General features: G+C 42.7%; 1 protein-coding gene across 4 annotated transcripts in view; it reads left to right on the forward strand.

Annotated features, from left to right (window-relative positions):
- The window catches only part of SYNPO2 (synaptopodin 2), a 163,253-nt gene that overhangs the window by 130,038 nt on the left and 16,686 nt on the right, over positions 1-16,529 (forward strand). For 2 of the 4 annotated variants that reach the window (XM_035030343.1, XM_035030342.1), the window contains exon 4: positions 45-4,099. The exons of 1 other annotated variant lie outside the window; for it this stretch is intronic. In XM_035030343.1, the coding sequence (XP_034886234.1) occupies positions 45-2,275 (2,231 nt within the window). In that variant the 3' untranslated portion in view covers positions 2,276-4,099. Of the gene's footprint in view, positions 1-44; positions 4,100-16,529 lie in introns of those variants that run through there. One more of the 4 variants, XM_035030344.1, reaches the window with a different exon arrangement.

Below are 16,529 nucleotides of genomic sequence, written 5' to 3' on the forward strand. Positions count from 1 at the left end.
TCTTGGAATTCATCAACTCAATTTAATTTTTGTACTTTCCCTAGGGCTCAGGAGGAGTGAAAGCCTATCAGAAAAGCAGGTGAAAGAAGCAAAATCTAAATGCAAAAGCATTGCCCTCCTTCTTACAGATGCCCCCAACCCCAACTCCAAGGGGGTGTTGATGTTTAAGAAGCGTCGTAGGCGGGCCAAGAAATACACCCTAGTCAGCTACGGCACTGGCGAACTTGAGCGCGAGGCAGACGAGGACGAAGGAGGTGACAAAGAGGATACCTGTGAAGTAGCTTTTCTGGGCACGAGTGAATCAGAGGTGGATGAAGAGTTATTGTCTGACCTTGACGACAGCGCACAAGTTGTGAACTTTGACTGGGATTCCGGACTAGTGGACATCGAGAAGAAACTGAACAGAGGCGACAAGATGGAGATGTTGCCAGACACCTCAGGCAAGGGCGCCCTCATGTTTGCCAAGAGGAGGGAGCGAATGGATCAGATCGCAGCCCAAAAAGAGGAGGAGAGGGTGGGTGGAGTGCCAAGCAGAGAACCCGATGTTGCACAGTCGGAGGGCCTGAGAACCATGGCTTCTTACCAAAGGAAGGACGAAGAATCTGTAAGAGTGCAGAGCTCTGTGAGCAGAAGCTACATCGAGGTGAGCCATGGTCATGGCCATGTGCCCCAACAGAATGGCTTCAGTGGGGTGTCCGAAACAGCAGAGGCCCAGAGGATGATCCCTATGAACAGAACAGCCAAACCCTTCCCGGGGTCCGTGAACCAGCCAGCGACCCCCTTCTCCCCAACCCGAAACATGGCAAGTCCCATGGCGGACTTCCCGGCGCCTCCACCTTATTCTGCAGTCACACCTCCACCTGAAGCCTTCTCCAGAGCGGTATCAAGTCCGGGAGCTGGCCCGGCACAGCCTCCTCCGTGGCCGCAGCCTGCCCCCTGGTCCCAGCCTGCCCCCTGGTCCCAGCCAGCCTTTTACGACTCATCTGAGCGAATAGCCTCCCGGGATGAAAGGATCGCTGTGCCCGCAAAAAGAACAGGAATATTGCAGGAGGCCAAAAGGAGAAGCACGACGAAGCCCATGTTCACTTTTAAAGAGCCCAAAGTAAGCCCAAATCCTGAACTCTTGTCACTTCTTCAAAATTCGGAAGGCAAAAAGGTCGCTGGAGCCGGAGTCGATTCCGGACCCGAAGAAGACTACCTCAGTTTAGGAGCAGAGGCTTGTAATTTCATGCAGAGCTCCTCGGCAAAACAAAAGACTCCGCCTCCTGTTGCTCCGAAACCCGCAGTCAAGTCCTCGTCCTCCCAGCCAGGAACCCCAGTGTCTCCGGTCTGGTCCCCAGGCGTGCCTCCGACCCAGCCTCCTGCTTTCCCCACGTCCAACCCGTCGCAGGGCACCCGTGTCTCCTCCATCAAAATAGCCCAGCCTGCCCACGCCCCTGCCCGGCCCGCGAGCGCTCTGACCCTGGCTGGTCCCTTCAAAGGACCACAACCAGCAGTAGCCAGTCCCAACTACACACCTAAGCCGGCGGCTCCCGCAGCAACAGCGAACGCTGCTCACGCTGGTGCAGCGGGACCATCCAATGAGCTCCCAGGAATGAGTGGGAAAGGAGCCCAGCTCTTTGCAAAAAGGCAGTCGAGGATGGAGAAGTATGTGGTCGATTCAGACACGGTGCAGGCCCATGCTGCTCGCGCCCAGTCTCCCACTCCGTCCCTACCGGCCGGCTGGAAGTACTCCTCCAACGTCCGCGCACCTCCTCCTGTGGCCTACAATCCTATCCACTCCCCCTCCTACCCTCTGGCTGCTCTCAAGTCTCAGTCTCCAGCCCCACAGGCCTCCAAGACAAGCAAGAAAAAGGGCAAAAAACCCCTCAATGCTTTGGACGTCATGAAGCACCAACCGTATCAGCTAAACGCATCCCTGTTTACTTTCCAACCTCCAGATGCAAAGGATGGCCTCCTCCAGAAGTCGTCCGCCAAGGTCAGTCCAGTGCCAGCCATGAAGCAAGCTCTTCCTCCCCGGCCCGTGAACGCTGCCTCGCCCACTACTGCGCAGGCCTCCTCTGTGTACTCGGTGCCCGCATACAGCTCTCCGCCTGCGTTCTTTGCAGAGGCCACCTCACCGGTGAGCGCATCCCCAGTGCCCGTGGGCATTGCCACCTCTCCCAAGCAAGAATCAGCCGCAACGTCTTACTTTGTGGCACCGAGGCCGAAGTTCTCAGCTAAGAAAAGTGGTGTCCCAGTTCAGGTGTGGAAACCATCTATCGCGGAAGAGTAACCTTATAGCCGAAGCTGAGTGTCCACTTTGCTTGAAACAAGTTGTTTGCAGTGTTACTTGAGTCCCCGAGAATGCCTAGCAAGTCCTCAGCTTACTTAATTTCAGATGTCACTTCCCAATCTGGGTCCAAGGAGCATACTATTTTTAATGGGTCAAAAATCTAACTCAGATTGACTTAAAACACATTTATCTCCTTTGCACACTGAAAAAATATGGGAGCACCCCAAAATAGACATGTGCCATTATATTAAGTAAGCAGGATGCTTAGGATTTATGCTTTAGTCACAAGAAAGACAGTGATCGGTGTTAGCAGACATTGCACACGGCCTTTATGTAGCACAACAGCTCTGCTTCTATGGTGAAAAGGGTCAAATGTAGTGAAAATAGAACACGTATTGATGGAGATTTCCTTTTTAGGTAGTGCTTTATCTCTAATACTAGTGGTAAGGGATAAGAAATTTATTGAGGACAGGGATCAGCTCTGGTCTGTCAACCTCAGCCACCTGTTGGATGTTGCAGAGGAGGTGCTCTGGGGATTGTTGAAATGTACATAGTTTAATCAGAAGGGTGAGGAACAGGGGGTCAGTGATTACTGAGCACTTATTATGTATTAGGTTTTCTATGTATTAACTCATTTCAGAAGACTTCCTTAAAGTAAATGAGATAGGGCAAGAAGGATAATTATCCTTAGAGACGGATTTCCATCTTCTCTTCCCAGTTGATTAAGAAAGGAAGTGAGTGTATCACCAATTGTGCATGAAAGTGTAAGTTTGTGTTCTTCAGCCGAGGCAAGTGGTAGAGTACAGTGTAAAGGAATAACGTGAAAGAGGGTGAGCAGGCTGCAGATAAAGGTACATAGGACTATTCTTTTCCCTTGGGAAAGCACACGATTGAGGCATGAAGGATTACCGACTACAGGGCTGATTGTGAAGCACGAGGAACCCCATGTGTGCGGAGGCCGTAGGGTGAGAACACACAATGATTAGCATCACTTCTGAGTGACCTCACAGATTGTTTTCCTTGTGTTTGTTTTGCTTTCTGGCCACTGCTTCTCCCACTGTTCCTTGCAATTATATTCTCATACCTTCACTTTGTAATTTATGGACCAGGAGGATTCAGGCAAGGTTACCTTGTAAATTTGGATTGGTCACACACCATGCCATCATCCAGCTGCCTATGAAGTTAATAATGTTACTGACGGTAAACCTGAAGACCTTCCTCATATCTATTTTAAGTCCAAGTCTGACCAACCATGGAAAATATTCAACAGGAATTAATGTAGAGAGCCACAAAGCGTTTTTGACAGCTCCGAGGAAAACCATCTACTCAATACAGGAGATATGTTTAGAGACCTCTTATAAAATCTTGTCGGCTTTGAGGGTACATGGTACCATTTTAATCCTCTGAAAATGTCTGTATTCCTGTTCTTTTACTGCTATCACTGTCAACCTGCTATTTTTCACTATCCTATTAAAATATCACTTCCTTCTTTATCTGCTTAATGTACATATTTCTAAAAATAATCTTCCCTGTAGGACTGTTCTGACCTAAGTCGTTTCGCTGATGTTTCTCTTCTGTTGCTCCCCCAAACCTCTGAATTTCCTTTTGTGAGCGTATTCATTTGTCTGTACATTGTAAAACTCTACGACAGAACGTACAAAAAGAATTAAGTCAGCTGCAGGACAATGGAGCTGTTTCTTTTGCTTTTTTTCTGGAAAATCTTCCATTACCTTTTGGTGGCAGTTTACCTAGAGGTTACAACCACAGGATGCAGCTAGGTCCCTCATTTGCCTTTTTTGGAAATCAATTAGGAGGATTAATACGGGGTAAAGGAAAAAGCAATCTATCCATTATATAACACTATTGTTTGGATTACTTGCTCCCTGCAAAGGAAGTCTGTTAAATGCTGTGCATTTTGCATTCTTTTTTAATAGGACAGCCAAAAAAGGCTTCATAAGGTGAAGCAGGAAAGGAGATCATTTTTATAACTTTGCATTCTTGACATAGCATTTAAAGAATGAAGTATGAAGTAGAGGAAAGATCATGGAACACAGCGTAGTTAATTTGAGATGACCAGTTCAAATGTAGCCTGGGCTAGTAATGACCCACAAGTATTCCCAGTTGTCCAGGGGTTTGTGGTATGTAGGAATGAGAAGTGTTTTCAGTCCATTTCCTGTAGGACAGGTGGCAATCTTAGCAGAGCCACTATTTGGAGTTGATGACTAAACACACCACTGGCATAACTGGGAGTGTCATAGGGTGCCCAAAAATGCTTCTAAGAAACATGCCAGGCATGCAATCAAAGCATCCACAACCTCAACTGGGAACTAGAAGCATAGGTCTCATCTTGAATCGTATGGTCCTACATTATGGAGGAGGGGTGGAATCCTCCCGAACTATATCCGTGACGGAGTGTAACCACACCGTGAGGCTGGGGGAGTGGGAAAGAAAAGGCCCAAGCCAGCTCCCTGGAGTAAGAGGGATTCCCTTTGCCTCTTCTCCTCAACCAGAGAGCCTCCTGGGAACTTGCATGCAGAATAAGCTGTATGTACCACCTTTCAGGTTGGAGTTATGGGAATGATGTCAGTGTGGCAGGTGGGAGACTTAGAACTCATGACCTCAGCTTCCCGCCCACGGGGCACCCTTTGCAATCTGGGTGTTGTTTGCTTCATTGTGGTGGCAGATGTTTGGCTGGTTGTGGGGTATGAGGAGGCAGGTTTGGTTTAGTTTTAGCACCTTGCCTTTTCCCTTGTCCTTTGTCAGCTTAGTTTCTAGGCAGAGCACCTGTGAAGTCAAGTTTTCATCATCAACACCATAGCAATGGTCATTTACTGAGGGCCTGTGTTATGTTCGGGGCCTTATGTACCTTATCCCAAGGAACCCACTGCATGATTTACAGGCGCTGGCATATAAAAGAAAATGTAGCCACAGTCACTGACTTGCTGCAGGATCTCATGCCATGTTTTCCCCGTGAGTTTCCCCTTAACAATGTCTCAAACCTCTCTTCCTGGACCGTTGTGCCATGACGAATGTGCACAATACTAGATATTCTAGGAAGAGAGGCGTATGTAAATCGAAACACAGCATAAGCCTCTCAGTCTTGTAGGAGAATAGACTGAATCACAGAACTGGTAAGACTGGGAATCGGAGCGTTGACACTTCAATCTTAAAACATTTATGATATTGTTTCTAATATTTTGATAAAAACACATTCTGTTTTGAGAGAGGAAGGATCACACTGTTTCTGCATTTTGACCATTTGTTGGTAGCATAAAGCATAAGTTTTTAGGAATGTATTTTATAAGACACATTTGGGTTGTCATTCTGGAGCATGTAAAAGTTTGTACTTCAAAATATATCTAGCATGATTGTTAATGGTAACATGTATCTCATTTAATCTGCACAAGAAGCAACTCATTTAACTATAGGAAAACCGATCCGAGTTACACATCGTTCTTTCAAGCAAGCCAGGGTTCTTTAATTCTTCTAGATCGTGCCAACCCCTTTCTAGAAGAGGGCTCCTTCAGAGGGCAGCTCAGTATTATCACACAGCCTGAATTCTAGCTTGGCAGCGAGTCACATCTGAGATGTCAAAAACAAATGATCTGTGTTTAAAGCAAACTTGGGACCACTGTCCTATTTACAGCTACTAGGTTAAAGAACTTTGAAGGTCGTTGTGCTGCTGACAGGCATATCAAACACTGACACTCTTTGGGCACTTTCAGCCTCTTAAGAGCCCGAGAAGACACAGGACTCTTAGTGTCTGAGGGTGGATTTAACCTTTCAGGCAAAAGCCCTTGCTGTGTATCATTTTATCCAGTTATAAAGTTGAGAAGCTGCAAGCACCCGTATTCTAAGGGTGAGTTCCTGAAATCCCCTGCTGTTTTATGAGTCACAACCGGCCCAGCAGGAAGGCTATTTGAAGTCATGGTTATCAACAAGAAGTGATTGTTTTCTGAAAAGCTAAATGCTTAAAATGCTTCAAAGGGAAGCAGTGGGCAGCGAGGGTGCTCATTCCCTCCTAAAATCAGAGTTGTTGCGTTTGTTTTAAAGATTGCTAAGAGTTCATGAGAAAAATATATAAATTCTAAGAACCAACATCATATTCCCAGACACACTGACCCTCACTGGTCTCATGTCCCCTTATCACTGGACTCTGGGGGACACAAAGACTCATGTAACACTTCAGTGCTACTAAGTTCGTCAACAAGTATTCTGGGAAAAAGCAGAATTGAATTCTTCTCTAGACTTCCCACCAGGGTTGGCCAAAGGCCATAAAGCAAACTCACAAATTCCCACAGGACCCAAACACCAGGCAAAATCACTAAAAGAGGCCAGTCTCCTTTTCTTCCTCTACGGTTTAAAAAAAAAAAGAAAAAAGAAAAGTATGAAAATTATAGTCTATCCTATGGAGCAGCAGGCCAATAAAAATAAGTCTTCTGGGGGGCACCTGGGTGGCTCAGTTGGTTAAGCGACTGCCTTCGGCTCAGGTCATGATCCTGGAGTCCCTGGATCGAGTCCCGCATCGGGCAACCTGCTTGGCAGGGAGTCTGCTTCTCCCTCTGACCCTCCCCCTCTCATGCTCTCTGTCTCCCATTCTCTCTCTCAGATAAATAAATAAAACCTTTAAAAAAAAAAAAAAAATAAGTCTTCTGGAAGAGCCCCCCAAATCAGACTTATTCTTTCCTTAACATTATCAGGTACAGCCAGTTTATTAAATTTTCAAAAAATTAATGTTTCTATGGTATGTATATCTATACATTAAATTACCTCTTGGCACTTGGAAATCACAGAGCTTATTGCTCAGAGGCAATTGAGTGAAGAAAAAATTTAATTTGAAAATATCAAATCCTGTCAGACATTTCTCTGACTCCTGATTTTATATAAGGTTTGCTAGCTAATAAAGTATATCTCAAAAAGAAAGTTAGGCTTATTATGGGGTCCTATAGTTTAAGTCATTTTTTGTTATTGATACATAGAATTTCTTTTACCCCTGTTACCTCATTCTTGGCGTGTTTATCTAAAGTATGTGTGTTTTTTGACTGGTGAAATATACATTCAGGGTCCCTAATAAAAGTGGTCCCAAGGACCTACTTTCCAGCCTACCTTCCTTCCTCTCCCTGATAACACTAATAATACCCAGAATAATAACATTCATATGTGCCATGGAGGAATCCTGCTTTCACAGCCTCTAGTTCTTGAGCTCCTTGATAACTATTAATGATTCATTCATGGAAAAACAAAACAAAACCAAAAAACAAAGGATTGCAGCTAGCTCTGAGTTGAAAAGTAGTGCGCAATCTAGGAATAAACTGAGAGAATTTTTCTTCTTGGGAATAAATATCAAGCAGCAAAGTATTTTGTTCTTCAGCAGACATTTTAGAAGTCAAGGAATCTTTGATATCCTTACTTGATGCAGTAATCTGTTTTCAAAACCACCCAAAGGCCTCGAGTCAAGTATTATGATCCAATGCAGGATTACATGGATGGAGATGGAAGCTGGGCAGCCATTCAAACAACCTCATGAGGCCCGAGGAAAAGGCAGGAGGTTGGGGGGGAGGGGTTCATGTATTACCTTTCTACTATGTGTCAAGAACTGTGTTAAATATTTCCCATAAGTTACAGCAATAGCTAACATTAACTGAACACAAATTTGGGGCCCTGAGTTGTGCCAAGTATCTTTCATAGATTATCTCTTTTCTTTTATTGAGATACAATCCACATGTAACATTATATGAATTTCAGGTGTATAACATAAGGATTTGATATTTGTATTTATTGTGAAATGATCACCACGATAAGTGTAGTTAACATCCATCACCACACAGTTACAAATTTTCCTTCTTGTCATGAAAATTTTTAAGATCTACTCTCTTAGCAACTTTCATATATACAATATAGCATTATTAACTATAGTCACCATGCTCTACATTGTATTCTCCAGACTTATTTATCGTAAAACCGGAAGTTTGTACCTTCTGACATCCTTCACCCATTTCAGCCACACCTCCCTCCATTCCCATACGTGATCACCACAGATTATGTCTTTTAATCAGTAGTCCTTATGGAATAGCTACTATCATTATCCCCAGTTGACAAATTATAGTTGGGATTCAGAGGCACGAATAGGCTAAATAACTTGCCCAAGATCACACAGTGTTCATTAGTGGACTCTGTATTCAATGTGGACTTGCACTCCTAATTGATTATACTGTGAATTCATTTACTCCTCAGAATGATGCTGAAAGGAAGGTATTATTCCCAGTTTACAGGTGAGGTGTCTGAAGCTCGGAGAGGCTAAACAACTTGTCCGACAGTCATTAAGCTTTTAAGTTGTAGGATAGGTTTGGAACTAGACCTTTGTCTGACATCCAAGCCTGGACCCTCCCTTCCGTACTGCATGGTTTCCACAGTCTCATTAGACCCCAAAATACCACTCCCTGAGACCTGTTAATTGTGTGTTCCCCAAACTGTTTAGCAAGAGCCTACTCTGTATGGGCTTTATAGGTGACTCTGACCTGTTGAATGACATTAGAAAGAACCCCTTACTTTCGGAAGATTGCACATAAACTCAGATGCTTTGATAGTATGTTGGAAATGAAGACCAGTCTCTGAGAAAGAAGCATCTGTCTTATAAGTAAAAAAGGTGAATTTGACAGTGCTTTTGTACTAGTTACCCAAATTCTCTTATTTTCTTATTTTAGGATGAATAGGTGATACTTATGGGCTGAGATTGGGGAGGAATGTCACTTAAAAAAATAAAGTAAGGGGCGCCTGGGTGGCTCAGTTGGTTAAGCGACTGCCTTCGGCTCAGGTCATGATCCTGGAGTCCCGGGATCGAGTCCCGCATCGGGCTCCCTGCTCGGCAGGGAGTCTGCTTCTCCCTCTGACCCTCCCCCTTCTCATGTGCTCTCTGTATCTCTCATTCTCTCTGTCTCAAATAAATAAATAAAATCTTTAAAAAAAATAAAAAATAAAAAAAAATAAAGTAAAATCGGAGTCTCTACGTAAAAGGAAGTGTTCTCCTAGGCTTCATGCCATTCTGACTACATGTAATTCAGGTTATATTCTTATTAAATAGTGAAACCGTACCCAGCTTGGCTTGTTACTAAACCCATAATAACTTAAGACATTTCAATAAGAATAATTCTAAATAGAATAATAATGAGAGAGTCACAAACTTTCAGTGTTTCAAATCTAAAATATAGTTGTCACTGGAATCCTAGCATTCCATTAAGTCTCTCCTGGATATGCATGAGGCAGCAACACTTTCCAGCCACTGTGTCCTCAATGGAAGATTTCTCAACAGTTATTTCTGTCAAAGACTTCCCAGCAAGGACAGTTTTACATCTTATGTTTTTTCCAGTAGCTTTTTTTTTTTCTTTTTTTCTTCAACTATGTCTCATTGTTATTTTGAAAACATCTCCTGAGGAACTGGTGTAATGGATTCTAGACAGGGGTTTGAACATTCCCATCACTAACTTCAAGGAGAGAAGACATGAACTTCTAAGTTCATTGTAAAAACGCCCTCATTATATTTGCAGGGCTCCACTGCCTTAATTTAAAAATCATAGAGCCACTAATTAAGGTGATAATTACGAGGGCTTACTATATGCTAGATATATGCTAGCTGCCATTCTAGATACTTAACAAACATTGACTTTTTTAGTCATCACAAAATGACTATGAAGTAGATATTATGATCATCCCATTTTACAGATGAGAAACTGAGGTAAAGAAAAGTTAAGGAACTTATCACAGGAGGTGGGGATAAGGCTCAAGACCTGACAGTCAAGCACCAGAGCCATTCACTAACCACAAGGCTACATTACCTCTCTTGATCGCAAGACAAAGGTCACGGATGAAAGGAATTGTGGCATCACAGCGATAAGCTTTACCTGTCTTAGAAATAACTCAAAAGTTACTTTAAATCTTCTAAATTATGGGGCGCCTGGGTGGCTCAGTCGTTGAGCGTCTGCCTTCAGCTCAGGTCATGATCCCAGAGTCCTGGGATCGGACCCCACATCGGGCTCCCTGCTCCGAGGGAAGCCTGCTTCTCCCTCTCCCACTTCCCCTGCTTGTGTTCCTGCTGTCGCTATCTCTCTGTCAAATAAATAAATAAAATCTTTAAAAATAAATAAATAAATCTTCTAAATTAAAGTAAGAAATATTAAAAAGATTTCTTAGAGTTTGGTAGCCCCAAATGATAGACACTTGTAAACAGGTACAAGGGGAGAAGAAAAGCTATAGTTTTATTTCCGTCGGCCTATTTGCTTATAACTCAATACATTGTAGGGGGGAAGCCTAACATTTTGCTAGTTACCACTGAACAGAATTTGCACTAGACCAAACTCCTCGAACACCCACTTCCAGCCAACTAGCATTGTATATTACTACTAGGGTTGTGCTCATTTACACCAGGTAAATTAAGGGAAAAAAGAATAGTGATGAAGAGAAATCTCTCAAATTTTAAGAACAATATGCAGAAAAATATTCCCACCCCCCTTTTTTAAATTTAAAAAGTCATGATTTGGTTTAAGGGATGAAAAAGGTAACCATTTCTTTTTTTTTTATGTTATGTTAGTCACCATACATTACATCATTAGTTTTTGATGTAGTGTTCCATGATTCATTGTTTGTGCATAACACCCAATGCTCCATGCAGAACGTGCCCTCTTTAATACCCATCACCAGGCTAACCCATCCCCCCACCCCCCTCCCCTCTAGAACCCTCAGTTTGTTTTTCAGAGTCCATCGTCTCTCATGGTTCGTCTCCCCCTCCAATTTCGCCCCCTTCATTTTTCCCTTCCTACTATCTTCTTCTTTTTTTTTAACATCTAATGTATTATTTGTTTCAGAGGTACAGGTCTGTGATTCAACAGTCTTACACACTTTACAGCGCTCACCATAGCACATACCCTCCCCAATGTCTATCACCCAGCCACCCCATCCCTCCCACCCCCCACCACTCCAGCAACCCTCAGTTTGTTTCCTGAGATTAAGAATTCCTCATATCAGTGAGATCATATGATGCATGTCTTTCTCTGACTTATTTCGCTCAGCATAATACCCTCCAGTTCCAGCCACGTTGTTGCAAATGGCAAGAACCATTTCTTAAGTGAAATTCACCATACACGCAACCCCAAATGTACAGAGGCACATTCTGTAGTGGGTAAGTGTGGCCCTGGGCCTAGGTGCCTGCAACTGCATCCAGGCCCGCCTCTGGCTCGTAAGGAGACTAGGCAGATGCTTCCGCCTTTTTGAGCATCAGTGTCCCTCCCTGTGACATGGAGACAGTACTGGGTGCACATCACAGGTTGTGCAGGTTAAATGAATCCATAGTGTTAGGGGTATAGAACGGTGCCTGGCAAATTGAAAGCATTCAACAAGTGTTAGCTACCAGTGTTATTGCAAAGGCCACTTAACAAACAGTAGCTACTTCAAAAACTTCCAAGGAGGAAAACACACACACAACCATTAGACAAGTTCTTCTGTTTTTTTCTGTTAATGTGCATCCCAGTTTTAGGGATCGAACACAACTAAACTAGAAAAAGCGGAAACGGTGTCTGTACATCTACAGACACAAGCAATCTCTTCTCAAGAGGCTTGTACTGAGAAGGTGTTATGTATTCTGTTTTCTTCTTACTGAACCTTTATATGTCTATGTTCCTCTCTCTTCAGCCTGTTGGACAATTTTTTTCTTCGTCTTCATCTATTGTCCTGGTGTTGTAATGGTGTACAAAATGAGACCAGGATTCAAAGAGATGGTACAATATTTAAAAAAAAAACACAAAACAAAAAACCTAAAACCTTAACATCAGCTTTGAGACTCGGCTAGAAAGGGACTGCATTCAATTCAAAGTATCAATGTTAAATAAAACAAGTGTGGTGCCCTTGCAATGTACAGAGAATTCTTATGTGGGGGGATGCTTGTAAATTTGGGTGGTTGGTCTCCTGAGGAAGGTTCTGGTAGGATAGTTGAAACTTAAATAGGCCCCATCCCACAGAACGTGGAACAGCTGGCCACCCGATTGCCGAGGATGCCCCAATTCGGGCCTGCAACAGTTGGGGCTCTGACAGAACCTGGCTGACCTCGGAAGGCGCTGCGGACAGCTCTTCTTATCCCTCCTCCCCAACACTGTCCCAGGACAAAGGGTCAGCAACCTGGCCGTTTCAGAGTAATTGATCCCCTTGCCTGAGAAGCATGAGCGGTTTCCAAAAACAGAGCGAACCCTCTCTCTGAACAGAGCAAACTCCCAGTTCACAGAGCAAGGGATGAAAAACAATTCTCAGAAGTTGAGTGACTGACGCAGGGAGGAACCTAGAATTCCAGCTGCTTTTCAAACCCAGGGCATTTTTGTGGGTTTTCTGGTGTGCCTCTAGAATCTTTCTGAGTCAGAAGCAGAAGTTGGGACTAATCTTGAAGAGAAAAAAAAAAAAAAAATCAAAACAAGCTGAGAGGCGGAAAATTTTATCTGAATCTCAAATCGCTTTTGTTTCAAATACATTTAAATTGATTTAGTTCTGTTTTCCTTTTGCGCCATTTAATTACATTTTTTCTTGGAAAGTAAAAAAAACTAGATCTTTTTCTTGAATTGCATACCCCTTAGTTCTGTTTTCTCCTAACATGTCTCAGATTGGTAATGAAATAGTCACAAAACTGTCCTCTAGAGCTCAAGATCACCAAAGACTAGGCTGCACTAATATAAATAAAGTGCTAAGTGTCATACCAATTCTTCCATTACTAGTTGTTTTTTCTTTATATCACACTCAAGAGTTAATTGATGGTCTGGCCCACTGACTACTTGTTAATGCTTATCAGATGGTGCCAATTATAATTCTTTACATAAACCCAAATAAGCTAACTAGATTTTTAATTCTCCATTACAAAACAGCCAGCGAAATGTTACAACCCAGAGTGGGTGCTATTGTTGAAATAAAAAGCAAAGCAGAATAGATCACTTAGAATTTTTTTATTTTAATTTTACACTTCAGTATGCCAACTAACAAGATTTCCTTTATATACAGCACTTTAGTTTTAGCCAACCATTGCCTTCAGAGGGTTCTAACACACCATTTTCCAACTTTTGTTCGCAGAAGGAAATTAAGACCTTTTTTTTTCCCCCTCCTGGCCCCACAGTGGAAATTCTGATTTAGTCAGTCTGGATGGGGCCCAGGAATTTGTTCTTGTAACATACACCCCCAGGTGATGCTGGTGGTTGTGAACCGCACTTTGTAAAACACTTTTCTAACACTCAAAACACTTAGGTCAACCTTATTCTTTAAGACCCATAAATAGTTTTCCAGTTTGTCCAGTCAGGCACAGCCAGACTTGTAAACGGCACCTGCTTCCCACTGTTCTGGAGGCCTAGTCTGCGCTGAGTGGGCAGTGAAGCACGGATCTTGCGGGCTTGACCTCAGGGTTCCAGCAGATGGCAGCAAACCCTCTTCCCGCTCCCAAAGCGCCTCGCAGGCAGCCATTCTCAAACTTGCGAATAATTTGCACTGAACGTGCTTTTTCTTTATTTTTTTTTTTAAATAGGAGAATAAAGAGGGCCTTCGGATGTGATTTTATCGGACCCCTGCTTCTAATCAAGGCTGAGAAGAAATATCTCTAGGAATAGAATCATACAATTTTATCATCTAGAGAAGGGACTGTACAAAGTTCCTTGGCCCTTTTTTCTTATCTCTGGGGAAAGGGATTGTATGACTTCCCTTGGCTGTAGGGCAATACAGTCTGTTATCTCCGATCAAAAATGTTCTTCCTAATAATTAACTTAAATCTCTCTGGCCATAATCAAAACATTTTTATTTGGGGATCTAGGCTAAAGGAGAATTTTGGAGCACTTTGAAGGCTAATTAGCCTTTTAAAAGGAAAACAAATATGATTGTAGAATTTTCAAAACTAAAAAAACCCCCAAATTCGTGTACTTTAAGGTTCACCGGGGAAAATCCCAGTGTTTTTGCTGTGCTGTTGCATTATGATGATCAAATGGTGTGGTAGATTGACAAAATGCAAAATCAGTCAGAGGATGCTTAAATACTAGAAGAATGTACAGAACAAAGGGACAGGTAGACCCACTGAGTAGCAGCTTTGATCCCAACAAGACCATTGTTTTCAGATCTTTGATGCACTAAAGTTTATTTCTAAAACAAAAAGGATGGTGATGTCGGAAGTTCCGTAATATGAGATGAATGTTTGTACTTTTACCAGTGGGAGGAGAAGAGACCAACGAGAGATAGGAGAGCTGGATATTTGAGGAACTATGGTGTGGATGAGGGAGTAAATGTGTCTATTGATGAAAAAGAAAAGTTAGGAGTAATGAACAGAAGTTACAAGACAGTAAGTTTCAGTTTAACTTAAAACTTCAAAAATCGTGTGGGGAAGAGATGGAGAAGGAATTAACATATATATTGGACATACAAAAGGTGTTAAGAGCTTTAATACATGTACTTAATTTAGTTCTCATAACAACCTTGTTTGGAGAAAAATTATCATTTTTTTAATTGATAAGGAACCTGGAGCTCAGAGAGGTTAAGAAAATTGCCCAAAGTCACACAGCTAGTCCTAAGATGGCAGACCCACCAGCTGACTCCAAGTTCATCTGTTTTCATAACCTGTGCTTTTCCCCACTACAATGCCTATCAGGTGTGTTGTAAAAGGAACTCCTGTACCTCATTGAAGCTTGATTGCAGATCTCAAATCCCTTCCACCTCTGAGATTCTATAATATATAAATATCTTCTTAAAAAAATTGGGTTTTTAGGTTTTGTGAGTATTCTGATGTAGTTCAATACTTTTTTTTTTTTTAAGATTTTATTTATTTACAGGACAGAGAGAGACACAGCGAGAGAGGGAAAACAAGCAGGGGGAGTGGGAGAGGGAGAAGCAGGTTTCCCACAGAGCAAGGAGCCCAATTCCAGGCTCCATCCCAGGACTCTGGGATCATGACTGAGCCTAAGTCAGAGGCTTAACAACTGAGCCACCCAGGCACCCTGTAGTCCAATACTTTTTAAGAAGCAAGGTCAGTTTTGGGGTGCCTGGGTGGCTCAGTCGTCAAGCATCTGCCCAGAGTCTTGGGATCGAGCCCTGCATCAGGATCCCTGCTCCACAGCCTGCTTCTCCCTCTCCCACTCCCCCTGCTTGTGTTCCCTCTCTCACTATGTCTCTCTGTCAAATAAATAAATAAAATCGTAAAAAAAAAAAAAGAAAGAAAAGAAGCAAGGTCAGTTTAAAACCTCACAAAATTTGTTTCTTCCTTACCCCTTCAATTCCAGGATATTTGCAGGAAACGCATCTTAAAATTAAATACATCATTTTTCTAATGAGGAAAAGCGGAGCTTAGGTGAGAATAATTTTTCTTTTCTCCAAGCCATGACTAGAATGATTTGCTTCGGTTCTAGTGTCTGTAAAGCGTGATTATAATTCCTCCTGACTGTTCTTGAAACATACACAGATACTTCTTGAGAAGGGGGAGGACTGTGAAGCTCAGAGGGACCTCTAGGCCTCGGGGAGCCACAAGGCACCCTGGAGTAAGGTGAGAAACAGCTGGTGATGCTGTAAAGCAGAATTTCCAGTACCCTTTGCTTATCATTTCACCTGCATCACAAGATCCCCATCCTTTGCTGTCAAAACGCCCATGTTCCATTGTATAAAATTATGTCAAGGGCGCCTGGGTGGCTCAGTTGGTTAAGCGACTGCCTTCGGCTCAGGTCATGATCCTGGAGTCCCGGGATCGAGTCCCGCATCGGGCTCCCTGCTCGGCAGGGAGTCTGCTTCTCCCTCTGGCCTTCCTCCCTCTCATGCTCTCTGTCTCTCATTCTCTCTCTCTCAAATAAATAAATAAAATTAAAAATTAAAAATAAATAAATAAATAAATAAATAAATAAATAAAATTATGTCAAATGTACCGTTCATTCATATAGAAAGCAATCTTTTATAAAAAGAACCATTTAGTATGTATCTTCTTTGCTTTCATTGTTCAACCTCTGTTTTGTTGTCCTTTTGTTTCGTTTTTTAAACTTCTATATATAGTCTACCTAGCACTGTGAACCATGGTCAAAGTCAAAATCCTGTCTTATGAATGGTGCATAAATGTTTAATTATCAGTGTATTGTTGGGGATGCACTGCATTGTCAGACTTCATCTGGTCTCATGTAGACTTCATTTTTTTGCAAAAAGAAAAAAAGTACTGATCTAGAATGAACTTCATTTAGCAACTAGTTATAATATCAAAGTTGCATTTTGCCTGGGA

Source organism: Mirounga leonina, unplaced genomic scaffold (genome assembly GCF_011800145.1).
Source record: "Mirounga leonina isolate KUSES-001 unplaced genomic scaffold, KU_Mleo_1.0 Mir_357, whole genome shotgun sequence".
NCBI classification, from domain to species: Eukaryota; Metazoa; Chordata; class Mammalia; order Carnivora; family Phocidae; genus Mirounga; species Mirounga leonina.